Genomic DNA, 27,181 nt, shown 5'->3' with positions numbered 1-27,181 from the left:
TGCCCAAGGTTAAAAACATAAATTGTAGATTCATTATATTACGTTGTATTGTATTACTCCCTCTAAATGTAATCCACGCATGCCTTGTCCAAAATTCGTTGAATCTGTTTTTGTTAGTATTAATAAATACACCCTACAGTACCGCGGACCCCCACTTCGAGAACCCCTGGGCTAGGCTACATAATATTCATCCAACTTTCTGTTCAGCAAATCGATTTATTTCTTCAGCCAGACAGAGACAATTTGTACAATGAAAAGAGACGGTTTAGCGGACATACACTTTGTTGCAATATCGAACAGAGTAAATTCCACACTATGCATTAAACATACTGTTTCAGCCAATCAGCATTCAGGATCTAAACTAACCGGTTTATAAATAAACATATAGCATGAGTAAAAATGGGGGAAAATAATAAATAACTTTATTTTTTAGCTAGAATATGAAATGACATGCAGTGGGGTATTATGGGATATATTTGAGTTTTCTTGTCTGCATTGGTCTGCGTCGGCGTTCTTCCGGCTTCCAAGACTCGAACGGAAAGGGGAAAGCCTTGGCTGTGATGCCGCTGGATGATGGCTGCTTTCGGGATCTTAAGTTACGAACACCGGCCCCTGAAGCGGCCACGACTCGGACCTCCGGACGTTTATCCACAAGACCCAAAGCAAAAAGAGGTCAGATAAACTTAAATCGTGTGTCAAACCAACGTTGCAAAGAGAAATTGACACAAAGAGCCTATTTGGAAAGGAGCCCTTAGCTACGCTATGGTTGCTAACGTTAGCTAACGTTAATCCCCCCAGACGGCTATCAGGCCCAAACCAGTCTCTCTAGTAATAACAATGAACAGCTACTTGGCTTGTCAGTTTGCCTGCTCGCACTGAAAACACCAACCAGCTAGCTGGCTAGCTATCTTGATAGCTTTCTATGGGGCTAACGTTAAGTCGTAATTTAGTTAACGCTAGCTAGCTAAATGATACGACAAATATAATTTGGTTAACTTTCAAATTAACAAATATTTCACGAACCGTTGTTTGCATTTCAAATAACGTTAACTAGCAACACAACTAGGATACATTTGGAGCAGCTTGGTAGATAGTTAGCTAACGTTAGCGTTATTAGCAACTAGCTACCGCAGGTTAGCTAGTTAAATGTCGTCATTCATGGTCATGATGTATTTAGCTACTTTGACATGTCACTTAACGTTTCTGGCATACGTGGAATGGGATCCTAATACTTAGTAAAACAAATTAAATAATTGACTAACAAGCTCAACTCAATTTGATCATGTAGCTAACTAGTTACCTAGTTGGCAAAGCAGTCCCCCACTGAGATAATCGTTTGTTTTGTAAACAAAGGTGGAGAATGTGGTATCCAGTGTCCAGTACATGTGCTCATTGGGTGACTTCATCAACTGCATGGTCTGAATTTCACAATAGAGAACTAATGTAAATAATTTGTGTTCCAGGATGAATTGACTGCGTTGAATGTGAAGCAAGGATTTAATAATCAACCGGCTGTGTCTGGGGATGAACATGGAAGTGCTAAAAATGTCAACTTCAATCCCTCAAAGGTGATCTTCTACTCATCACTGTTTCTTTGTCATCTGTATCAGACACACGTAGTGAATAATGATGCATGTTGATGATGCATGTTGTTGATAGTATATTTTCCTATTACCCAAACAGATTAGTTCAAACTTCAGCAGCATCATTGCAGAGAAGTTGCGCTACAACACATTTCCAGACACAGGCAAACGGAAGCCTCAGGTCAACCAGAAGGACAATTTCTGGCTCGTTACTGCCAGGTCACAAAGCTCTATCAACAACTGGTTTACAGACTTGGCTGGGACTAAACCCCTCACCCAGCTGGCCAAGAAGGTAGGACTTTGTACCAAAACACCCCTGGGGGCACGTTCAGCAGAGCATCACATTGTGATAGAAATATGTTACTGTATGTAAAACAAACAAGACTCTGACATGTAGACTAAGGAATCATGCTGGCTCTATTCATGACATTTATATCTGCAAAGTTCCAACATGTTTGACTGCTGAACGTGGCCCTATTCTTCCTGTGACCAACTCAAATTTAACCGCAATATGTCTGCCTTGGGAGACTTATACACTATCTTCCTAATATTATTCAAAGTAACTACGTTGCGATTTATAAGACAGACTTGTAAATTATAAAAAATGTATGTTATTTTTCTGCTGCATCTTCCTTTACTGGGTTTGTGTACCAGGTGCCGATCTTTAGTAAAAAGGAGGAGGTTTTTGGCTACTTGGCCAAGTACACAGTACCTGTGATGCGTTCGGCATGGATGATCAAGATGACCTGTGCGTATCACGCCGCCATCACAGAAACAAAAGTCAAGAAGCGGCACGTGATTGACCCCTGCATAGGTAATCAAGCACTCCTTAAAAAATATATAGCCTAACCATCCTCCCTTGAACAACATCGTTTAAAAAAAAATGATTGAGCATGTTCCAGCTAGCCCCCTGTGGCCAAAACTCCTCAATAATGGAACATTCCAATATCCTGAGTGTTCACTGCCATTTAGAAAATATAGGCTGCTACATCTCTAGAATTTTGCTCAGTCATGCTGCATTAACAGAAGCATATGCCACTGGGATGAATTGAACTCTTAACTGTATGTTCTTTCTGTCTGCACTGCAGAATGGACTCAGATCATCACTAAGTACCTGTGGGAGCAGTTGCAGAAGGTGGCCGAGTTCTACCGCCAGTCTCCCAGCCAGGGCTGTGGCTCCCCCCTCCCGGCCAATCCGGCCGAGGTGGACACGGCCATGAAGCAGTGGGAGTACAACGAGAAGCTGGCCATGTTCATGTTCCAGGTTGGTTGGTCCTTTGGTTTGTCTGTGTGCCTGCCTATCTCAGGTTCCACGTCTGTCTCCACCGGGGACCTATGTATCTGCCATGTCTGATGCGTTTGATAAGCAAAATAAATATGCTTCAGTTGGTAGAGCATGACCCTTGAAACACCAGGATCGTGGGTTCGATTCCCGTGGCAACCCATGCATCAAATGTATGCACACATGACTGTAAGTCGCTTTGGATGAAAGTGCCTGCTAAATGTTATATTAATTTTGATATACAGTGCCTTCGGAGAGTATTCAGACCCCTTGACTTTGGGGAGTTTCCCTCATTCTTCACTGCAGATGCTCTCAAGCTCTATCAGGTTGGATGGGGAGAGTTACTGCACAGCTATATCAAAATCAAATTTTATTTGTCACATGCACCGACTACAACAGGTGTAGTAGACCTTACCGTGAAATGCTTACTTGCAAGACCTTAACCAGCAATGCAGTTCAAGAAATAGTTAAGAAAATATTTACTAAATAAACTAAAGTAAAAAGTAACACAATAGAATTGCATAACAATAACGAGGCTATATACAGGGGGTACCGGTATCGAGTCAATGTGCGGGGGTACAGGTTAGTCGAGGTAGTTTGTACATGTAGGTTGGTGTAAAGTGACTATACATAGATAATAAACAGCGAGTAGCAGCAGTGTAAAAACAAAGGAGGGGTCGAAGTAAATAGTCCGGGTGGCCATCTGATTAATTGTTCAGCAGTTTTATGGCTTCGGGGTAGAAGCTGTTAAGGAGCCTTTTGGACCTAGACTTGGCGCTCCGGGTACCGTTTGCCATGCGTTAGCAGAAAGAACAGTCCATGACTTGGTTGCCTTTTCAGTTCTCTCCAGAGATGTTCGATCGGGTTCAAGTCCGGGATCTTGCTGGGCCATTCAAGGACAGTCAGACACTTGTCCTGAAGCCACTCCTGTGTTGTCTTGGCTGTATGCTTAGTGTCATAGTCCTGTTGGAAGGTGAACCTTCACCCCAGTCTGAGGTCCTGAGCAGGTTTTCATCAAGGATCTCTCTTTACTTTGCTCCATTCATCTTTCCCTCAAACCTGACTAGTCTCCCAGTCCCTTCCGCTGAAAAACATCCCCACAGCATGATGCTGCCACCACCATGCTTCACCGTAGGAATGGTGCCAGTTTCCTCCAGACATGACGCTTGGCATTCAGGTCAAAGAGCAATCTTGGTTTCATCAGACCAGAGAATCTTGTTTCTCATGGTCTGAGAGTCCTTTAGGTGCCTTTTGCCAAACTCCAAGCAGGCTGACATGTGCCTTTTACTGAGGAGTGGCTTCTGTCTGGCCACTCTACCATAAAGACCTTAATGGTGGGGTGCTGCAGAGATGATTGTCCTTCTGGAAGGTTTTCCCATCTCCACAAAGGAACTCTAGAGCAGAGTGATCTTCGGGTTCTTGGTCACCTCCCTGACCATGGCCTTTTTCCCCGATTGCTCAGTTTGGCTGGGCGGCCAGCTCTAGGATGAGTCTTGGTGGTTCCAAACGTCTTCCATTTAAGTATGATGGAGGCCACTGTGTTCTTGGGGGACCTTCAATGCTGCAGACATTTTTGGTACCCTTCCCCAGATTTGTGCTTCAACACAATCCTGTCTCGGAGCTCTACAGACAATTTCTTCGGCCTCATGGCTTGGTTTTTGCTCTGACATGCACTGTCAACTGTGGGACCTTATATAGACAGGTGCGTGCCTTTCAAATCATGTCCAATCAATTGAATTTACCACAGGTGGACTCTCATCAGGTTTTAGAAACTTCTCAAGGATGATCAATGGAAACAGGATGTACCTGAGCTCAATTTCGAGTCTCATAGCAAAGGGTCTGAATATTTCTGTTATTTATTTTGAAATTTGCAAAAATGTCTGAACCGGTTTTCGCTTTGTCATTATGGGGTATTGTGTGAAAATTGCTGAGGATTTTTAATTTACTCTATTTTAGAATAAGGCTGTAAAGGAACAAAATGTGGAAAAAGTCACGTGGTCTGAATACTTTCCGAAAGCACTGTGTGTGTGTATATTTTATATATATATATTCAGCAAAAAAAGAAACGTCCTCTCACTGTCAACTGCGTTTTATTTTCAGCAAACCCAACATATGTAACATTTGTATGAACATAACAAGATTCAACAACTGAGACATAAACTGAACAAGTCCCACAGACATGTGACTAACAGAAATGTAATAATGTGTCTGTGAACAAAGGGGGTGGGGGTCAAAATCAAAAGTAACAGTCAGTATTGTACCAAATACAATGCTCTTAGTTCTAGAGATGTTCAGGACCAGTTTATTACTGGCCACCCATTCCAAAAACAGACTGCAACTCTTTGTTAAGGGTTTCAGTGTCTTCATTAGCTGTGGTTGCTGATGCGTATATGGTTGAATCATCAGCATACATGGACACACATGCTTTGTTTAATGCCAGTAGCAGGTCATTGGTAAAAATAGAAAAGAGATGTGAGAGTGAGATGTTACCCCACTCTTCCACCAAGGCACCTGCAGTTCGCCGGAAATTTTGGGGGGGAATGGCCCTAGCCCCTCACCCTCCGATCCAACAGGTCCCAGACGTGCTCAATGGTATTGAGATCCGGTCTCTTCGCTGGCCATGGCAGAACACTGACATCCTGTCTTGCAGGAAATCACGCACAGAACAAGCGGTATGGCTGGTGGCATTGTCATCTGCTGGAGGGTCATTCAGGATGAGCCTGCAGGAAGGCGTACCCATGAGGGAGGAGGATGTCTTCCATGTAACGCACAGTGTTGAGATTGCCTGCAATGACAACAAGCTCAGTCCGATGATGCTGTGACACACCGCCCCAGACCATGACGGACCCTCCATCTCCAAATCGATCCCGCTCCAAGTACAGGCTCGGTGTAACGCTCATTCCTTCGACGATAAACACAAATCCGACCATCACCCCGCGCGTGAACAAAACCGCGACTCGTCAGTGAAGAGCACTTTTTTTATATTTTTTTATATATTTTTTATCCCCTTTTCTCCCCAATTTTCGTGGTATCCAATCGCTAGTAATTACTATCTTGTCTCATCGCTACATCCCGTACGGGCTCGGGAGAGACGAAGGTCGAAAGCCACGCGTCCTCCGAAGCACAACCCAACCAAGCCGCACTGCGTCTTAACACAGCGCGCCTCCACCACCGGATGCCAGCCGCACCAATGTGTCGGAGGAAACACCGTGCATCCCTACCGGCCAAACCCTCCCTAACCGGACGACGCTAGCCCAATTGTGCGCGTCGCCCACGGACCTCCGGTCGCGGCCGCGCTGCGACGGAGCCTGGGCGCGAAACCCAGAGACTCTGGTGGCGCAGCTAGCACTGCGATGCAGTGCCCTAGACCACTGCGCCACCAGGGAGGCGTGAAAGCACTTTTTGCCAGTCCTGTCTGGTCCAGCGATGGTGGGTTTGTGCCACGTTGGCTTCTGTTGATGTCTGGTGAGAACCTGCCTTCAGTCCCAGCCTCGCTCAGCCTATTGGCGACAGTCTGAGCACTGATGGAGGAATTGTGGGTTCCTGGTGTAACTCGGGCAGTTGTTGTTGCCATCCTGTACCTGTCCCGCAGGTGTGATGTTAATATATACCGATCCTGTGCAGGTGTTGTTACACATGGTCTGCCACTGCGAGGCGATCAGCTGTCCATCCTGTCTCCCTGTAGCGCTGTCTTAGGTGTCTCACAGTACGGACATTGCAATTTATTGCCCTGGCCACACTTGCAGTCCTCATGCCTCCTTGCAGCATGCCTAGGCACGTTCACGCAGATGAGCAGGGACCCTGGGCATCTTCTTTTGGTGTTTTTCAGAGTCAGTAGAAAGGCCTCTTTAGTGTCCTAAATTTTCATAACTGTGACCTTTAATTGCCTATAAGCTGTTAGTGTCTTAACAACGTTCCACAGGTGCATGTTCATTAATGTTTATGGGTCATTGAATAAGAATGGGAAACAGTGTTTAAACACTTTACATTGAAGATCTGTTAAGTTATTTGGATTTTTACGAATTATTTCTTTGAAAGACAGGTTCCTGAAAAAGGCCGTTTATTTAGATGTTATTGCGGTATAGCGAAATGCGTGTGTTCCTGGCGCCAGCAGTGCAGTAGTATCTAACAATTCACAACAATACACACAAATCTAAAAGTAAAGAATGAAATTAAGAAATATATACTGTAAATATTAGGACGAGCAATGTCAGAGGGAATGACTAGATACAGTATATACATATAAATTGCATATGTTACATTACTCATATCTATATACTGTATTTTTATACCATCTACTGCAGCTTGCCTATGCCCTCAGCATCGCTATCTCCATATATTTAATATGTACATATTCCTATTACTCCCAAGTTATTTGGATTTTTATGAATTATCTTTGAAAGACAGGTTCCTGAAAAAGGGCAATTTTTTGCTGAGTTTATGTATGTGTGTGTACGTGTGTGTGTATTAAAGGTCGACTGATTAATCGGAATGGCCGAAATAATTGGGCCGATTTCAAGTTTTCATAACAATCGGAAATCGGTATTTTGACATCGATTTGCCGATTTTATTATTATTTTTATATAATATATTATTTTTTTACACTCTTTATTTAACTAGGCAAGTCAGTTTAAGAACACATTTCTTATTTTCAATGAGGCCTAGGAACGGTGGGTTAACCTTTCAGTGATACCCACGACGGGAGCATCCTCATCAAAAAACGTGACTAGCATAGCCTAGCCTAACGGGACAGGGATATCACAATATAATTTTCATGAAAATCCAAGTCCAATACAGCAAATGAAAGATAAACATCTTGTGAATCCAGCCATCATTCCGATTTTAAAATGTTTTACAGCGAAACAAATGTATTTATATTAGCTAACCACAATAGCCAAACACACAACGGCTATTTTCACCATGTTTCCACGCGCATAGGTAGCTTTCACAAAAACCCACAAATAGAGATATAAAATTAATCACTAACCTTCAACAACTTCATCAGATGACAGTCTTATAACATCATGTTATACAATCACATTTATGTTTTGTTCGAAAATGTGCATATTTATAGCTACAAATCGCTGGTTTTACATTGCAGCCACCATCACAAATAGCACCAAAGCATCCAGAATAATTACAGAGAGCAATGTGAAATACATAAATACTCATCATAAAAATTTATGAAAAATACATGTGTACAGCAAATGAAAGATAAACATCTTGTGAATCCGGCCAATATTTCCGATAAAAAAAAAGAAAGTGTTTTAACAGCGGAAACACAATATAGAATTATATTAGCTCATCACAATAGCCAAACACAACGCCATTTAATTACCACGCAAACATTAAGCGTTCGCAAAACCAGCAATAGATATAAATTAATCTAAACCTTTGGACAACTTCATCAGATGACAGTCTTATAACATCATGTTATCAATAACATTTATGTTTTGTTCGAAAATGTGCATATTTAGAGCTGCAAATCGTGGTTATACATTGTGAATACGTAGCAACAATTCACCAAAATCTCCGGAGATATTTTGGGCAGTCATCTAATCAAAGAACTCATCATAAACTTTACTAAAAAATACATGTTGTACAGCAAATGAAAGATACACTGGTTCTTATGCAACGCTGTGTTTAGATTTTTTTAAAATAACTTTAGTAGACATACAGCATGCAGTATTGTGAGACAGCGCTCAATATTCTCCGCCTTGTTGGAGCCAACATTTACCACAAAATACGAAATAACATCATAAATATTCTCTTACCTTTCTTGAGCTTCCATCAGAATGTTGTGCAAGGAGTCCTATTTCCAGAATAAATCGTTGTTTGGTTTTAGAATGTACATTTTCTTCTGTCGAATTAGCAACTTTGGCTAGCCATTTCGAGCTCACGTGTGTCCAAGAAATGTTTGCGCCTGGATGTATCAAATAAAGTCAGAGCCGGAGCAATTCGCCGTGTATACGACACACGCTTTTCAGAAGACAATGTCGAGTTCCCCCGCGCGCCGTCAAACTGACAAAATACCGGACCTGCAACTCCAAAAGCTCTATATTCGGCCCTCACATCAAGCTAGACACCCCATTCAACCTTCTACTGCCTGTTGCCATCTAGTGGAAGGCGTATGAAGTGCATACATATCGATAAATAAAAGCCAATTGAATAGGCAAGCCCTGACACAGAGCCTCGTTTTCAGATTTTTCACTTCCTGTATGGAAGTTTGCTGCCAAATGAGTTCTGTTTTACTCACAGATATAATTCAAACAGTTTTAGAAACTTCAGAGTGTTTTCTATCCAATAGTAATAATAATATGCATATTGTATGATCTAGAACAGAGTACGAGGCCGTTTAATTTGGGCACGATGTTTTCCAAAGTGAAAACAGCGCCCCCTCTATTCACAAGAAGTTAACTGCCTCGTTCAGGGCAGAACGACAGATTTTCACCTTGTCAGCTTGGGGATCCAATCTTGCAACCTTGCAGTTAACTAGTCAACGCAATAAACGACCTGCCTCTCTCTCGTTGCACTCCACAAGGAGACTGCCTGTTACGCGAAAGCAGTAAGCCAAGGTAAGTTGCTAGCTAGCATTAAACTTATCTTATAAAAACAATCAATCAATCATAATCACTAGTTGATGACAACATGGTTGATGATATTACTACATATTATCTAGCGTGTATGGTTGCATATAATCTGACTGAGCATACAAGTATCTAAGTATCTGCTGAGCGGTGGTAGTAAGAAGCAGGCGCGTAAACATTCATTCAAACAGCACTTTCGTGTGTTTTGCCAGCAGCTCTTCGTTGTGCGTCAAGCTTGCGCTGTTTATGGCTTCAAGCCTATACTCCCGAATGAGGCTGGTGTATCCAAAGTGAAAGGGCTGGCTAGTTAGCGCGCGCTAATAGCGTTTCAAACGTCACTCGCTCTGAGCCTGTGGTTGTTTCCCTTGCTCTGCATTGGTAACGCTGCTTCGAGGGTGGCTGTTGTCATTGTGTTCCTGGTTCGAGCCCAGGGAGGAGCGAGGAGAGGGATGGAAGCTATACTGTTACACTGGCAATACTAAAGTGCCTATAAGAACATCCAATAGTCAAAGGTATATGAAATACACATCGTATAGAGGGAAATAGTCCGATAATTCTATAATAACTACAACCTAAACTTCTTACCTGGGAATATTGAAGACTCATGTTAAAAGGAACCACCAGCTTTCATATGTTCTCATGTTCTGAGCAAGGAACTTAAACGTTAGCTTTCTTACATAACACATATTGCACTTTTACTTTCTTCTCAACACTTTGTTTTTGCATTATTTTAACCAAATGGAACTTGTTTCATTATTTATTTGAGGCTAAATTGATTTTATTGATGTATTATATTAAGTTAAAATAAGTGTTAATTCAGTATTGTTGTAATTGTCATTATTACAAATAAATAAATAAAATTTGACCGATTTTAATTGGTATCGGCTTTTTTGGTCCTCCAATAATCGTATCGGCGTTGAAAAATCATAATCGGTTGACCTCTAGTGTGTGTGTGTATATATTGTGTGTGTATATTTATATGTGTATATATATATGTGTGTATATATACACTGCTCAAAAAATAAAGGGAACACTTAAACAACACAATGTAACTCCAAGTCAATCACACTTCTGTGATATCAAACTGTCCACTTAGGAAGCAACACTGATTGACAATACATTTCACATGCTGTTGTGCAAATGGAATAGACAACAGGTGGAAATTATAGGCAATTAGCAAGACACCCCCAATAAAGGAGGGTTCTGCAGGTGGTGACCACAGACCACTTCTCAGTTCCTATGCTTCCTGGCTGATGTTTTGGTCACTTTTGATGCTGGCGGTGCTTTCACTCTAGTGGTAGCATGAGACGAGTCTACAACCCACACAAGTGGCTCAGGTAGTGCAGCTCATCAGGATGGCACATCAATGCGAGCTGTGGCAAGAAGGTTTGCTGTGTCTGTCAGCGTAGTGTCCAGAGCATGGAGGTGCTACCAGGAGACAGGCCAGTACATCAGGAGACGTGGAGGAGGCGTAGGAGGGCAACAACCCAGCAGCAGGACCGCTACCTCCGCCTTTGTGCAAGGGGGCACTGCAGAGCCCTGCAAAATGACCTCCAGCAGGCCACAAATGTGCATGTGTCTGCTCAAACAGTCAGAAACAGACTCCATTGAGGTGGTATGAGGGCCCGACGTCCACAGGTGGGGGTTGTGCTTACAGCCCAACACCGTGCAGGACGTTTGGCATTTGCCAGAGAACCAAAGATTGGCAAATTCGCCACTGGCGCCCTGTGCTCTTCACAGATGAAAGCAGGTTCACACTGCTTGTGTGTGTGCGGTGTGTGTGTGTATATACATATGTATGTATGTATGTGTATATATATTATATATACATACATACATACATACAGTGGGGAGAACAAGTATTTGTTACACTGCCGATTTTGCAGGTTTCCTACTTACATAGGTACACTTCCTACTTATCATAGGTACACTTCAACTGTGAGAGACGGATCTAAAACAAAAATCCAGAAAATCACATTGTATGATTTTTTAAGTAATTAATTTGCATTTATTGCATGACATAAGTATTTGAATCATCAGAAAAGCAGAACTTAATATTTGGTACAGAAACCTTTGTTTGCAATTACAGAGATCATACGTTTCCTGTAGTTCTTGACCAGGTTTGCACACACTGCAGCAGGGATTTTGACCCACTCCTCCATACAGACCTTCTCCATATCCTTCAGGTTTCGGGGCTGTCGCTGGGCAATACAGACTTTCAGCTCCCTCCAAAGATTTTCTATTGGGTTAGGTCTGGAGACTGGCTAGGCCACTCCAGGAACTTGAGATGCTTTGGCTGGTGTGTTCGGGTCGTGTTCATGCTGAGAGACCCGCCACGACCCATCTTCAATGCTCTTACTGAGGGAAGGAGGTTGTTGCAAGATCTCGCGATACATGGCCCATCCATCCTCCCCTCAATACGGTGCAGTCGTCCTGTCCCCCTTGCAGAAAAGCATCCCCAAAGAATGTTTCCACCTCCATGCTTCACGGTTGGGATGGTGTTCTTGGGGTTGTACTCATCCTTCTTCTTCCTCCAAACACGGCGAGTGGAGTTTAGACCAAAAAGCTCTATTTTTGTCTCATCAGACCACATGACCTTCTCCCATTCCTCCTCTGGTCATCCAGATGGTCATTGGCAAACTTCAGAGCGGGTCTGGACATGCGCTGGCTTGAGCAGGGAGACCTTGCGTGCGCTGCAGATTTTAATCCATGAGGCGTAGTGTGTTTGCTAATGGTTTTCTTTGAGACTGTGTCCAGCTCTCTTCAGGTTATTGACCAGGTCCTGCCGTGTAGTTCTGGGCTGATCCTTCACCTTCCTCATGATATTGATGCCCCACGAGGTGAGATCTTGCATGGAGCTCCAGACCGAGGGTGATTGACGTCATCTTGAACTTCTTCCATTTTCTAATAATTGCGCCAACAGTTGTTGCCTTCTCACCAAGCTGCTTGCCTATTGTCCTGTAGCCCATCCAGCCTTGTGCAGGTCTACAATTTTATCCCTGATGTCCTTACACAGCTCTCTGGTCTTGGCCATTGTGGAGAGGTTGGAGTCTGTTTGATTGAGTGTGTGGACAGGTGTCTTTTATACAGGTAACGAGTTTCAAACAGGTGCAGTTAATACAGGTAATGAGTGGAGAACAGGAGGGCTTCTTAAAGAAAAACTAACAGGTCTGTGAGAGCCGGAATTCTTACTGGTTGGTAGGTGATCAAATACTTATGTCATGCAATAAAATGCAAATTAATTACTTAAAAATCATACAATGTGGCGTCCCGGGTGGCGCAGTGGTGCTAGGGCAACTGGGTTTCCACCGCCGCCTAGGCTCTGTCGCAGCCGGCCGCGACCGGGAGGTCCGTGGGGTGACGCACAATTGGCCTAGCGTCGTCCGGGTTAGGGAGGGTTTGGCCGGTAGGGATATCCTTGTCTCATCGCGCACCAGCGACTCCTGTGGCGGGCCGGGCGCAGTGCGCGCTAACCAAGGGAGCCAGGTGCACGGTGTTTCCTCCGACACATTGGTGCGGCTGGCTTCCGGATTGGAGGCGCGCTGTGTTAAGAAGCAGTGCGGCTTGGTTGGGTTGTGTTTCGGAGGACGCATGGCTTTCCATGCGTCCGTACGGGAGTTGTAGCGATGAGACAAGATAGTAATTACTAGCAATTGGATACCACGAAAATTGGGGAGAAAAGGGGGGGGGTAAAATTTTAAAGAAAAAAGAAAAATCATACAATGTGATTTTCTGGATTTTTGTTTTAGATTCTGTCTCTCACAGTTAAAGTGTACCTATGATAAAAAATTACAGACCTCTACATGCTTTGTAAGTAGGAAAAGCTGCAAAATCGGCAGTGTATCAAATACTTGTTCTCCCCACTGTGTGTGTGTGTGTGTGTGTGTGTGTGTGTGTATATATATATATATATATGTATGTATATATATACACGTGTGTGTGTGTATGTATATATATGTGTATATATAGCTGTGTAATGACAAAAAGCAAACATCGAAGTCATATATATTCACTAAACAGTTTTAAATGGATTGAGTTGTTACTTGGTTAGAATTTTGTGACTTCAATGTTTGCTTTTTGTCATTACACAGCTCTCTGTCATGGTAGTATAACCCTATTTCACTATGTCACTGCATAAGCAACGTGCTGCATGCCAGGTTCATTAGGGGAAAAATAGCAGTTAACAGCTAGCAAGTTAGCTTCTATTTAGAGGGTGAGCCATTTCTGTTGTCAACTACACTATGAGGTAACCGATAAGACAATGTATGCATTTTATGACTAAGGCCAGATAGAATCACAAGCAAAACAAAACAGTTTGGGAATTTTTTGGATGATCGTTTCTTGCTCGCCCGCATCATATAGCACATTGTTTACACTGACTAATAGTGAAATGGAGTAATTGCATAAAGATGCGGGATCTTAAGCACAACAAACTCATAGCATGAATTGTACCAATTAGGTTCATAACATATCATACAAATTGCAACAACAAAAAAATGCATGGTGTAACTTATCATAGGAAGTGGATGACGTAGTACACAAAAAACGGGGTCCCGCTTTCGCTCGTGATCGCCACTTTCAAAACTAATGGATGAAATTATACAAAGTTCTGGAGCATCACTTTAACTTGCCATAAATACTTCATGCTGTAGAAGAACAAGCAATTACAAACGGTTGTTTGCTTGTGTCCAGGATGGCATGCTAGATAGACACGAGTTCCTGACGTGGGTGTTGGAATGCTTCGAGAAAGTCCGACCTGGAGAGGATGAGCTTCTGAAGCTGCTGCTGCCCCTCCTGCTACAGGTAATGCCGCTATACCATCCCTTTAGCTCCCATCTTAATAATAATTTGGTGGGTGCTTATATTTGTCCTATTTCACACGTGTATTAATATGCATGTGTGAATTGGAAATGTGGTTTTTGCTTTTCCCACTCTCCCTGAGACATCCTCGGAGCAATTAGGGTTAGGTTCCTTGTTCAAGGGCACATCGGCAGATTTTTCACCTTGTCAGCTTTGGGATGCGAACTAGAAACCTTTCAGTTACTGGCCATGCCATACAATGCTCTAACCGCTAGGCTATCTTTCTCCTAATGCAGTGATGAATTTCATTCTCCATCCAGTAGCAAACCACGTATTTCATGTGGAAGAAGTAACTTGAGGAGACACTCACAGAGATGTAGTTTATCTTCACTAATCAGAAAGTCCAGGTTCTTACATCCTCTAATTATACAATTGGGGACATTAAAAATGTATTTTTCAAATAACTTTTTGTGCAGCAATGGTACATTGTTAATGCGACAAATTATCTTGCAGGGTGATGGCAAGCACCAAGTAAAGTAGCAATCGTCTAACAATAACCTATCTAATGAAAACAAAATCTGACATATGCCCTTGGAAGTGCAGTTTAATCTACTTTAAAGAAAATGTTTTTACCTGAGCTGCAGTAAATGTTAAGTTTTGAATGCCCCCAACTGTACATCATTGAGGCTGACCTAGCTACCCTCCCCCGTTTTTCCCTATATTCCATTGCTGTGATCACTTATCAGCTCTGAAGAGTTAGAACTGACATTGTGAGTCGTGTCCCCTCCCTCACTACTCAGGGGGGGTTAGAACTGACATTGTGAGTCGTGTACCCTCCCTCACTACTCAGGGGGAGTTAGAACTGACATTGTGAGTCGTTACCCCTCCCTCAGTACTCAGGGGAGTTTGTGCTGTCGGCCTACCTGTCTCGGAGACTGGCCTACTTCTGCACGCGACGCCTCAACCTGCTGCTAAGCGACGGGAGCCTGGGACCCGGCGCCGGGGGGCACCCGGCACACAGCATCCTGGCGCAGCCGGGGAACGCCCTGCCCCCCACACCCACCTCCCAGCCCACGGGGGGCAACCAACCCCAGACCCCCTTCACAGACTTCTACATCTGCCCTCAACACAGGCCCTTGGTGTTTGGGCTCAGCTGCATGCTACAGGTACAAACACACTGAATAGCCTTTCCACTGAATTGAATGGATTGTCTGGTACTGCAGTACTATTACACTACTATTGATATTGCTGTTAAGCCATAAGGCTAGTATAGTAAGTACTATTACACTACATTTACATTTAAGTCATTTAGCAGAACGCTCTATCCAGAGCGACTTACAAATTGGTGCATTCACCTTATGATATCCAGTGGAACAACCACTTTACAATAGTGCATCTAACTCTTAAGGGGGGTGTTAGAAGGATTACTTTATCCTATCCTAGGTATTCCTTAAAGAGGTGGGGTTTCAGGTGTCTCCGGAAGTGGGTGATTGACTCCGCTGACCTGGCGTCGTGAGGGAGTTTGTTCCACCATTGGGGGCCAGAGCAGCGAACAGTTTTGACTGGGCTGAGCGGGAACTGTACTTCCTCAGAGGTAGGGAGGCGAGCAGGCCAGAGTGGATGAACGCAGTGCCCTTTGGGTGTAGGGCCTGATCAGAGCCTGAAGGTACGGAGTGCCGTTCCCCTCACAGCTCCGTAGGCAAGCACCATGGTCTTGTAGCGGATGCGAGCTTCAACTGGAAGCCAGTGGAGAGAGCGGAGGAGCGGGGTGACGTGAGAGAACTTGGGAAGGTTGAACACCAGACGGGCTGCGGCGTTCTGGATGAGTTGTAGGGGTTTAATGGCACAGGCAGGGAGCCCAGCCAACAGCGAGTTGCAGTAATCCAGACGGGAGATGACAAGTGCCTGTGATTAGGACCTGCGCCGCTTCCTGTGTGAGGCAGGGTCGTACTCTGCGAATGTTGTAGAGCATGAACCTACAGGAACGGGTCACCGCCTTGATGTTAGTTGAGAACGACAGGGTGTTGTCCAGGATCACGCCAAGTTCTTAGCACTCTGAGAGAGGACACAATGGAGTTGTCAACCGTGATGGCGAGATCATGGAACGGCAGTCCTTCCCCGGGAGGAAGAGCAGCTCCGTCTTGCCGAGGTTCAGCTTGAGGTGGTGATGCGTCATCCACACTGATATGTCTGCCAGACATGCAGAGATGCGATTCGCCACCTGGTCATCAGAGGGGGGGAAAGGAGAAGATTAATGTGTGTCGGTCTGCATAGCAATGATAGGAGAGACCATGTGAGGATATGACAGAGCCAAGTGACTTGGTGTATAGCGAAGATAGGAGAGGCCTAGAACAGAGCCCTGGGGGACACCAGTGGTGAGAGCACGTGGTGCGGAGACAGATTCTCGCCACGCCACCTGGTAGGAGCGACCTGTCAGGTAGGACGCAACCAAGCGTGGGCCACGCCGGAGATGCCCAGCTCGGAGAGGGTGGAGAGGAGGATCGATGGTTTCACAGTATCAAAGGCAGCCGATAGGTCTAAGAAGATAGAGCAGAGGGAGAGAGAGTTAGCTTTAGCAGTGCGGAGCGCCTCCGTGACACAGAGAAGAGCAGTCTCAGTTGAATGACTAGTCTTGAAACCTGACTGATTTGGATCAGAAGGTCAACACACAATTAATATGACTGTTAAACCATGAGGCTAGAATAGTAGTACATTTAATTTACTGTTAAGCCATGAGCTAGAAATAAAGTACTATTACACTTACTATTAATGTAAGCATGAGGCTAGTATAGTAAGTACTATTACACTACTTTAATGTTACTGTTAAGCCATGAGGCTAGTATAGTAAGTACTATTACACTACTATTAATGTTACTGTTAAGCCATGAGGCTAGTATAGTAAGTACTATTACACTGACTATTAATGTTACTGTTAAGCCATGAGGCTAGTATAGAGGTACATGGCTAGTGTTGTAAACTAGCCTTGGTTACAATTATCAGGTTTGGGATTGTTCCTGAAAATTCTATTGTAGTTTTAAAAATCTCTGATTTCCCATATTGTCAATCATATCCCTGAATCTCTTATTTCCTGGTCTTGGTCCATCAGAGTATCGTGCTGTGCTGTCCAGTGCCCTGGTGTGGCACTACTCTCTGACAGACAGCCGGAACAAGACTGGTTCCCCACTGGACCCTACTCCCATATCCCCCTCCAACCTGCCCATGCCAGGGGCAAAGGCACCTTTACACGAGCAGAGTAAGCCAGAGTTCTGTTCCTGCCAACGGTTCTTCCCGCCTTGGAAAGATATTCCATGCCACTGTACTTTGGCAAAACTGGGGGCTGTTATTTCTATAAAGCGACGACATTGTTTAGGATTATTGTTTGGATTATGCTAATTATTTTGGGGTTTGATTATGACAATGCATTTGGTGGTTTTGATTGTGACTGATACATTTGGTTTTGGATTTGACTAATGCATTTGGGTTGGAGTGTGACTAAGGCATCTGGTTTTGAATTATGGCTAATGCATTTGGAGTTTGGATTATGGCTAATGCATTTGGAGTTTGGATTATGGCTAATGCATTTGGAGTTTGATTATGGCTAATGCATTTGGATTTGGATTATGGCTAATGCATTTGGAAGTTTGGATTATGGCTAATGCATTTGGAGTTTGGATATGGCTAATGCATTTGGATGGTTGTTGGAGTGTATTATGGCTAATGGCATTTTGTGAGTTTGGATTATGGGCTAATGCATGTTGGAGTTTGTGATTATGCTAAATTGCATTTGGGGGTTGGATTTGGCAATGCATTTGGGGGTTGGATTATGGCTAAATGCATTTGGAGTTTGGATTATGGCTAATGCATTTGGAGTTTGGATTATGGCTAATGCATTTGGAGTTTGGATTATGGCTAATGCATTTGGGGGGTTGGATTATGACTAATGCATTTGGGGGGTTGGATTTAGGGGGTTGGATTTGTCGGTTGATTGATTGAATGCCCTCCACGCGCTGAGAGGTTGACATCATTGCATGCCTATTGACTTTGTCTTCTCAGTCGTCCCATCTGCTTATGTCGTCCCATCTGTCTTATCTGTGCTTTTACCTCAGGTCCGTGCAAAGGTCAGAGAAATAGAGGAGCAGGTCAAGGACAGAGGGCAGGCTGTGGAGTTCCGCTGGTCCTTTGATAAATGTCAGGAGACAACTGCTGGTAAGGAAACTGCTCCTTCATGATTAGATCAATAACACCTATAAAATGACATGACATGGCATCCAGACAATGACTATATGGGCTGGTTTCCCAGACAAAGATTAAGACTAGTCCTGGACTAATAATCTAATTCAACAGAGATTCTCCACTGAGCATGCTTTATAGCCCAGCACTAGGCTTCATCTTTGCCTGGGAAACTGGTCCTGGATGTATAAGGAAAAAGGAAATTAGTAACATTTTGTGTTTTACTTGCTTTCGCCAGGCTTCACCATTGGAAGGGTCCTACACACCCTGGAGGTTCTAGACAACCACAGCTTTGAGAAGTCAGACTTCAGCAACTCCCTGGATTCCCTTTACAACCGCATCTTCGGCTCGGGCCAGAGCAAAGACGGCCACGAGGTAAAGATGTTTTCTCTTAGATGACCACTCTTGCATATGTCAAGTCTGAAGACTTCAAAGGCCCAGTGCAGTTAAAATTTGATTTTTCTGTTTTTTTATATATCACACACTGCATTTGGAAAGTATTCAGACCCCTTGACATTTTCCATATTGTCTTACGTTACAGCCTTATTCTAAAATGTATTAAATAGTTTTTTCCCTCATCAATCTACACATAATACCCCATAATGACAAATCTAAAACAGGTTTTTAGAAATGTTTGCAAATGTTTAAAAAATTTACTTATCACATTTCCATAAGTGTTCAGACCCTTTACTCAGTACTTTGTGGTAGCACCTTTGACAGTGATTACAACCTCGAGTCTTCTTGGGTATGATGCTATAAGCTTGGCACACCTGTTTGGGGAGTTTCTTCCATTCTTCTCTGCAGGTTCTCTTAAGCTCTGTCAGGTTGGATGGGGAGTGTAACTGCACAGCTACTTTCAGGTCTCCAGAGATGTTCGATTGGTTTCAAGTCTGGGCTCTGACTGGGCCACTCAAGAACATTCAGAGATTTGTCCCGAAGCCACTCTTGCATTGCCTTGGCTGTGTGCTTAGGGTCGTTGTCCTGTTGGAATGTGAACCATCGCCCCAGTAAGGTCCTGAGTGCTCTGAAGAAGGTTTTCATCAAGGATCTCTCTGTACTTTGCTCCATTTCCTCCAGATGTGACGCTTGGCATTTCAACCAAAGAGTTCAATCTTGGTTTCATCAGACCAGAAAATCTTGTTTCTCATGGTCAGAGTCCTTTAGGTGCCTTTTGGCAAACTCCAAGCAGGCTGTCATGTGCTTTTTACTGAGGAGTGGCTTCCGTCTGGCCACTCTACCATAAAGGCCTGATTGGTAGAGCGCTGCAGAGATGTTGTCCTTCTGGAATGTTCTCCCATCTCCACAGAGGAACTCTGGAGCTCTGTAACAGTGACCATCGGGTTCTTGGTCACCTCCCTGACTGACCAAGGCCCTTCTCCCCCGATTGCTCATTTGGCCGGGCGGCCAGTTCCAGGAAGAGTCTTGGTGGTTCCAAACTTCTTCCGTTTAAAAATGGAGGCCACTGTGTTCTTGCGGACCCTCAATGCTGCAAAAAAAATGTGGTACCCTTCCCCAGATCTGTGCCTTGACACAATCCTTTTTCAGAGCTCTACGGACAAATCCTTCGACCTCGTGGCTTGGTTTTTGCTCGGACGTGCTCCATTTCGAGTCTCATAGCAAAATGACTGAATACTTATGTAAATACTTTTTTATTTTTTTATTATTATTGTCAAAAATTTCTAGCGCCATTTTCGCTTTGTCATTATGGGGTATTGTGTGTAGATTGAGGGGGGGAAGTATTTAATCAATTTTAGAATAAGGCTGTAATGTAACAAAATGTGTAAAAAGTCGATGTTTTTATACTTTCCTGAAGGAAATTTGCCCAGAAATGATTTTGATATTGAGATAAAAATAGCTGCATTGGACCTTGAATGGTTTTCAATCACATATGAAAAGGCAAAATGTCAAGTGTGAGCAAGAAGCCAACTAACACCATCTGGCCCTAATCATTACTGTAGAATACATAGAATTTCTTCTTCTGGAGACAATGAACTGTATTCCATTGTATTCTTTCAGAAACACTACTTAGATGGGCCCAGGCTTCCGTGCTGTATGGTCTTCTCCCTGACATGTTTCTCTCTGTTTAGATGTCCCCTGATGACGATGCCGTGGTGACCCTGCTGTGTGAGTGGGCGGTGTGCTGCAAGAGGTCTGGCCGTCACAGGGCCATGGTGGTGGCCAAGCTGCTGGAGAAGAGACAAGCGGAGATCGAAGCCGAGGTGAGACAGTGGCCCACGCACTCGTGCACATACACATTTCCGATTCATGACTACAGCACCGTGACTGCCCCACAGTGACACATGGCCTTGTCACTCAGCCACAGCTATTCCTGAGTATTCTCAAGGATACTTCTTGCCTTCTTCTTTGCCTCGTGAGAACAGGTCTCTCTTGCAAAAGAGATCTTAATCCCGAGATTTCACCTGTGTAAATAAAGGATGAAGATGGCCACAGCCTTTAATAACAAGATTCTGAATTGTTTTAGAAGATGTGAGGTATAGGTTTTTGTATTTCCTCAAGGCTATTGTTGTGTGCAATGCTGTCTCAATCCATTTAATTAAATTGTATTCCCTGCAAACTTGTGTATACAAAACTGAAGAAACTATTGTTCAAATGTTATACCATGCTTATCACATATGTAAGGGATATTTGCTCAATGGCAGTGGTTCTCAGGCTGTGTGTGTGCTTGTCTGTGTTCGCAGAGGTGCGGCGAGTCGGAGGTGGTGGATGAGAAAGGCTCAGTTTCTTCAGGATCTCTCTCGGCGGCCACCCTGCCTGTGTTTCAAGACGTGCTCCTGCAGTTCCTGGACACCCAGGCCCCCATGCTCAGTGAGTCTGCCCTTCACTAGTAGTCAATTATAATCCCTTATTTGGGTTGTCTGCGGCTGCTTCCCAAATCACACCCTATTCCCTATACTGTAAGGTGTCTACCCACTCTGCCCAGATTTCCTAACTTAATACATCTGATAAGCACTGAGCTCTCTTGACAGAGTGGTGCGCTTTCTCGCAGAGACTTTTGAGGATTCTACATGTTGTGGTGTTCGTCTGCAAAGTTGTTTCCGCTGGTCGCAAAAAGCCAAATTAACATGACACAAGCTGAATTAAATGTAAAAGGCTTTGAAAATAAAAAGCTAGCGGTACGCTCAGTGCTCCGTTGATGTTTCACAAATGTTTTTCTGAGAAATCTTTGAAATCATTCATAAGAAAAGTGTATACTAGAATATGAAAATGTATATATTTCCTCTATATTGTTTTATGTCCTCCGGATTTGAGAAGAAAGATGAGTTCCACTGTAAGCCTGTCCGTTAGCCTTAATTCTTCCACAGCATCCAGCCCAGCTGACGCAATGCTATTTTCCAGTTTTTTTTTCTCTGACCTCAATTGATTTAGTCACTCTAATTTTAGCCATCCTACAAGAGTAAAAATGGTACCCATTTTTGATTGAACACCATATATAATGCTCTACTTTTGATTAGGGCACTTGACCACAGCTCTATGGGTCCTGGTCAAAAGTAGTGCACTATATAGGGAATATAGGGTCCCATTTATGTTCCCGCTAGGCTCTCTGCATCTCTTGATTCCAGCACTCTTTTGGATTTAGTCTGCCCAGCGGTTGAGTTGTTATGCACTACTATGGGTTTGGGACTTGAGCTGTACTGCGCTGGCCTGGTTACACATCCACCATAGTGCTGAAAAGGACAATGGTGAAAAGAAAAAATCCACAACAGCACAGTATGGTTCAGGTCAGCAACATAGTGGGAAAAGGGTATTGGTGTTGAGTAGGGTGAAAGAAATCCTGGTTAGAAGATTCCTGGACTCTGGATGGAATAAGCAGAAAATTATGGAATTCCCCACTGGTATTTCTGGAAAACCTGGGAGTTTTTGGAATGTTACCCAAATTTAGCAACCTTAGTGTTGGGTTAGCATGGTACACAGGGTCCTGTGTGGCTCAGTTATCAGAGCATGGCGCTTGCAACGTCACGTTCGATTCCCGCTTTAGCCACCCAATATGAAAATGTATGTGTGCACTACTGTTAGTCGCTTTGGATCAAAGTGTCTGTTAAAGATTATATTATAAAGGTTTATGACTGGTCTCTTACTGCTGCTAATGCTGGAGTGTATAGTGACAAACTATCCCCATCTGTCCCTTCTCAGCGGAGGCAGGCAACGAGAGCGAGCGTGTGGAGTTCTCTAACCTGGTGCTGCTCTTCTGCGAGCTCATCCGCCACGACGTCTTCTCTCACAACATCTACATGTGCACGCTCATCTCCCGCGGGGACCTGGCCTCTGACTCCCACCTGCCCCGCCCCCGTTCCCCTAGTGATGAGCCTTCAGACGAATCAGAGCGCAAGGAGCAGGATGCAGGCAGCAGCGTCAAGAACGAGGCATGTTATGTGGTGGCAGCTGTGCTAGTGTCCACGATGTATCATCGGTAGTTACTCACTGCTTTTGAATTGGTTTTGGAATGAAACGTGTATTTTCTTTTCTTTATACAGGACACTGGTCTCTCCGAGTTAATGGAGATCGATCACAACTCGAGCGCTAATTTCGATGAGGTAGGTGTATTTGCATCATGCCAGTAGAAGTGGGCAGCTAATGTGTACTAGTGAATATTCTCCCTGGCACAACTACATAGTATTCTTACCTGTGCTCCATCAGACTGTCCCATTCACCTCTGGATAACCTTTCCATGCTGTGTGCAGCCCTATTAACTTGAGTTGTCTCTTGTTTTGTAGATGTTTTCTCCCCCCACTCACTGTGAGTCAAAGGGCAGCCCCTCTCCCGAGAAGCCTGCCCCGGAACAGGAAGGGAAGGGCGCCTGCAAAGACAAGGCCCTGGATCCTGCCTTCCCATTGGTGTACGAGCAGCCCCGCCACATCCAATACGCTACCCACTTCCCCATCCCCCAGGTAAACAGCCCTGAGAGAGGATTTGGCTAGCTCAGCTCTAACTCACAGATGGAATTCAATCTGGGTCATCAGTGCAACTGTAGACCATGATAGCCTTCTGAGCTAAAGCCCAGGCTCTGGGAGCTTTATAGTTTCAGACAAGTTTACTTATCACCCCAGCAAAGCTTAGTGAACTACCGCTGCTACATTGGGACTGGTTGTTGGTCTAACTCAAGGTAATTTTTGCCCTTCAAGCTAAAACACACATTTTCAGCTTCCTGGCATTGCTTTGCACCCAACCTCAACTACATAGCCTATGAACAAATTGACTCACTCCTTGACACAGTTAGCCCTCTAAACAAAAGACAGATCTCAGATGACTCATAACAACTGGGTGGCTATGTGAACTACCTCCACTATGCATGTATTGACTCACTCCTTGACAGTTAGCCTTCTGAGCTAAAGTCTAGGCATTAGCTATTAGTGCCGACATAAGTCTTCAGATCTCAGGCTATGTGAACTACCTCCACTACATAATGCACAGTGCACACATTGACTGACTTGTCGTCGTCCCCAGGAGGAGAGTGCCAGTCACGAGTGTAACCAGCGACTGGTGGTGCTCTACGGCGTGGGCAAGCAGCGAGACGAAGCGAGGCACGCCATCAAGAAAATCACCAAAGACATCTTGAAGGTGCTCAACCGCAAAAGCACAGCAGAGACCGGTAAGAATAGTACTAGTTCCAGTTCTTATTTGACTCTTGTTTTTAATGACCTCATCTATGGGCCTTCTGTTTTCCCTGGAGCAATATGGCCTCTGAGTTTCTATCTGCCGTTACTTTTAGAATTTTTCTCGTAGAGAAAAAGACTATGCTCGTTCTGGAAACTCCAGACTTTGACATGAATTTGAGCACCAGTCGTGATGCGCAACCATAGATTTATTGAGTGAGGTTGTATATTCTCACAACTCTCAGCAGATGTGCCCCCTGTCTATCACATTACAGATACTGTTTGAGCAGATTGCAGTGAGACGTTATTTTGTTAACTTTGTTTTTGATGGACGCTGTGCCTGTTTTTTAGTGCATCACAAATGGCACCCTATTCCTACTACTTAAAGTAGTGCACTATGTAGGGAATAGGGTACCATTTGAGAGAAAGTCTGCTGTTACATCTGCCCCTATCTGATCCCTTCAATAACGTTTCCCAAGTTGAAAACTGTCCTCAGAAACCTTCATATCTCTTCTCCAACACTCTTTCCTCTCTGTTCTTCATTATTGAACACAGGATTTTTGACGATTGACTCCAGGGCTAGCATCCTATATTCAATATTAATTTCCATCCTGTCCAATTTCTATGCTCGTAGCTGTAATTTGCTGCCACTCATCTTATCTCTCTTAGCATGTGACATTAACAAGGGGGATTTGAGAAGTTATAATTATGCAGCCTAAAGGGCTTTTTTCTTATGTCATTCAAGTCATTTATGTTCAGCCATATTCCTGCTTAGGAGTTGAGCAGATGGCCTTCTGGTTACAAGCCCATTTCCCTTGTGCTTTGCATAACCTTCTCTGTTCCTTTTTAGTTTTTAAGCCATTTGAGCACTGTCATTATAATGTGAACTTTGAAAGTGACGGGCCCTAGGGGCCCTGATCAAAAGCTGTGCACTATATATAGGGACTAGGGTGCCATTTGGGACGGATCAAAAGTTTTGCACTATATATAGGGACTAGGGTGCCATTTGGGACGGATCAAAAGTTGTGCACTATATATAGGGACTAGGGTGCCATTTGGGACGTAACCATTTGTCATCAGTAGAGCTTTAACCTTTTTAGAAAGGCTGTGTGAGTGTCACGCGCATTCTGAAAGTATTCAGATCCTTTCACTTTTTTCACATTTTGATTCTTTACTGCCTTAAACATTTAATCCATTGTATAATATTTTTCCCTCAATCTGCACACGATACCCCATGATGACAAAGCAAAAACAGGTTTGGAAATGTATAAAAAATATAAAACGTAACACATTCGCATAAGTATTCAGACCCTTTACTCAGTACTTTTTTGAAGCAATTACAGCCTCGGGTCTTCTTGGGTGTGACGCTACAAGCTTGGCACACCTGTATTTGGGGAGTTTCTCCCTGCTCTGCAGATCCTCTCAAGCTCTGTCAGGTTGGATGGGGAGCGTCGCTGCACAGCTATTTTCAGGTCTCCAGAGATGTTTGATCTGGTTCAAGTCCGGGTTCTGGCTGGGCCACTCAAGGACATTGAAACTTGTTGCGAAGCCACTCCTGCATTGTCTCGGCTGTGTGCTTAGGGTTGTTGTCCTTTTGGAAGGTGAACCTTTGCCCCAGTCAGGTCCCGAGCACTCTGGATCAGGTTTTCATCAAGGATCTCTCTGTACTTTGCTCTGTTCATCTTTCCCTCAAAGCTGACTAGTCTCCCAGTACCTGCCGCTGAAAAACATCCCCACAGCATGATGCTGCCACCACCATGTTTCACCGTAGGGATGGTGCCGGTTTTCCTCCAGACGTGACGCTCGGCATTCAGACCAAAGAGTTCAATCTTGGTTTCATCCGACCAGATAATCTTGTTTCTCATGGTCAGAGTCCTTTAGGTGTCTTTTGGCTAACTCCAAGCAATCTATCATGTGCCTTTTACTGAAGAGTGGCTTCCGTCTGACCGCTCTACCGTAAAGGCTTGATTTGTGGAGTGCTGCAGAAATAGTTGTCCTTCTGGAAGTTTCTCCCATCTCCAGAGGAACTCTGGAGCTCTGTCAGAGTGACCATCGGGTTCTTGGTTATCTCCCTGACCAAGGCCCTTCTTCCCCGATTGCTCAGTTTGGCCGGGCGGCCATCTCTAGGAAGATTCTAGGTGGTTCCAAACTTCTTCCAATTAAGAATGATGGAGGCCACTGTGTTCTTGGGGACCCTCAATCCCACAGAAATGTTTTGGTACCCTTCCCCAGATCTGTGCCTCGACACAATCCTGTCTCGGAGCTCTACGGACAATTCCTTCAACCTCATGGGTTGGTTTTTGCTCTGACTTGTACTGTCAACTTGGGGACCTTTATATAGACAAGTGTGTGCCTTTCCAAATCATATCCAATCAATTGAATTTACCACAGGTGGACTCCAATCAAGGATGATCAATGGAAACAGGATTCACCTGAGCTAAATTTTGAGTCTCATAGCAAAGTGTCTAAATACGTATGTAAATAATGTATTTGTTTTTTATTTTTAATACATCTCTAAAATACAGTTTCAGCTTTGTCATTATGTGGTATTGTGTGTAGAATGATGAGGAAAACTATTTAATACATTTTATAATAAGGCTGTAACGTATCAATGTGAAGAAAGGGAGGGGATCTGTGTCACGTTCCTGACCTGTTTTCCTTTGTTTTGTATTTGTTTTAGTTGGTCAGGGCGTGAGTTGGGTGGGTTGGTCTAGGTTTGATTTTCTATGTTGGGATTTTGTGTTCGGCCTGGTATGATTCTCAATCAGAGACAGCTGTCAATCGTTGTCCCTGATTGAGAATCATACTAAGGCAGCCTGGGTTTCACTTGTGTTTTGTGGGTGTTTGTTCCTGTGTCAGTGTTTGGGCCACACAGGACTGTTTCGGGTTAGTCACGTTTGTTGTTTTTTTGTATTTTGTAGTATTTGTTGTTTTTCCATTAAATAATGAATACTTACCAATCCGCATCTTGGTCCGATCCATGCTCCTCCTCGTCTGAGGAGGAGAACGACTACGACAGCCGTTACAATCTGAATACATTTGAGTGGCCTTTTATTGTCCCCAGCACAAAGGAGAAATGCTCACCAA

General features: G+C 44.0%; 1 protein-coding gene across 1 annotated transcript in view; it reads left to right on the top strand.

Annotated features, from left to right (window-relative positions):
- Positions 1 to 515: 515 nt before the first annotated feature.
- The window catches only part of LOC111965890 (mediator of RNA polymerase II transcription subunit 12-like), a 50,073-nt gene continuing 23,407 nt past the window's right edge, over positions 516 to 27,181 (top strand). The window contains 17 exon segments of the mRNA XM_070444255.1: positions 516 to 672; positions 1,464 to 1,568; positions 1,684 to 1,875; positions 2,238 to 2,397; positions 2,672 to 2,847; positions 14,145 to 14,255; positions 15,146 to 15,418; positions 17,359 to 17,377; positions 17,380 to 17,493; positions 18,348 to 18,458; positions 18,721 to 18,857; positions 20,570 to 20,701; positions 21,182 to 21,308; positions 22,635 to 22,864; positions 22,976 to 23,035; positions 23,216 to 23,389; positions 23,946 to 24,090. Of these exon segments, the coding sequence (XP_070300356.1) occupies positions 571 to 672; positions 1,464 to 1,568; positions 1,684 to 1,875; positions 2,238 to 2,397; positions 2,672 to 2,847; positions 14,145 to 14,255; positions 15,146 to 15,418; positions 17,359 to 17,377; positions 17,380 to 17,493; positions 18,348 to 18,458; positions 18,721 to 18,857; positions 20,570 to 20,701; positions 21,182 to 21,308; positions 22,635 to 22,864; positions 22,976 to 23,035; positions 23,216 to 23,389; positions 23,946 to 24,090 (2,368 nt within the window). The 5' untranslated portion in view covers positions 516 to 570.

This window comes from Salvelinus sp. IW2-2015, linkage group LG6.2 (genome assembly GCF_002910315.2).
Source record: "Salvelinus sp. IW2-2015 linkage group LG6.2, ASM291031v2, whole genome shotgun sequence".
Taxonomy (NCBI): Eukaryota; Metazoa; Chordata; class Actinopteri; order Salmoniformes; family Salmonidae; genus Salvelinus; species Salvelinus sp. IW2-2015.
Note: the sequence above shows the minus strand (reverse complement) of the source record. Positions and strands in the feature narration are given on the sequence as shown.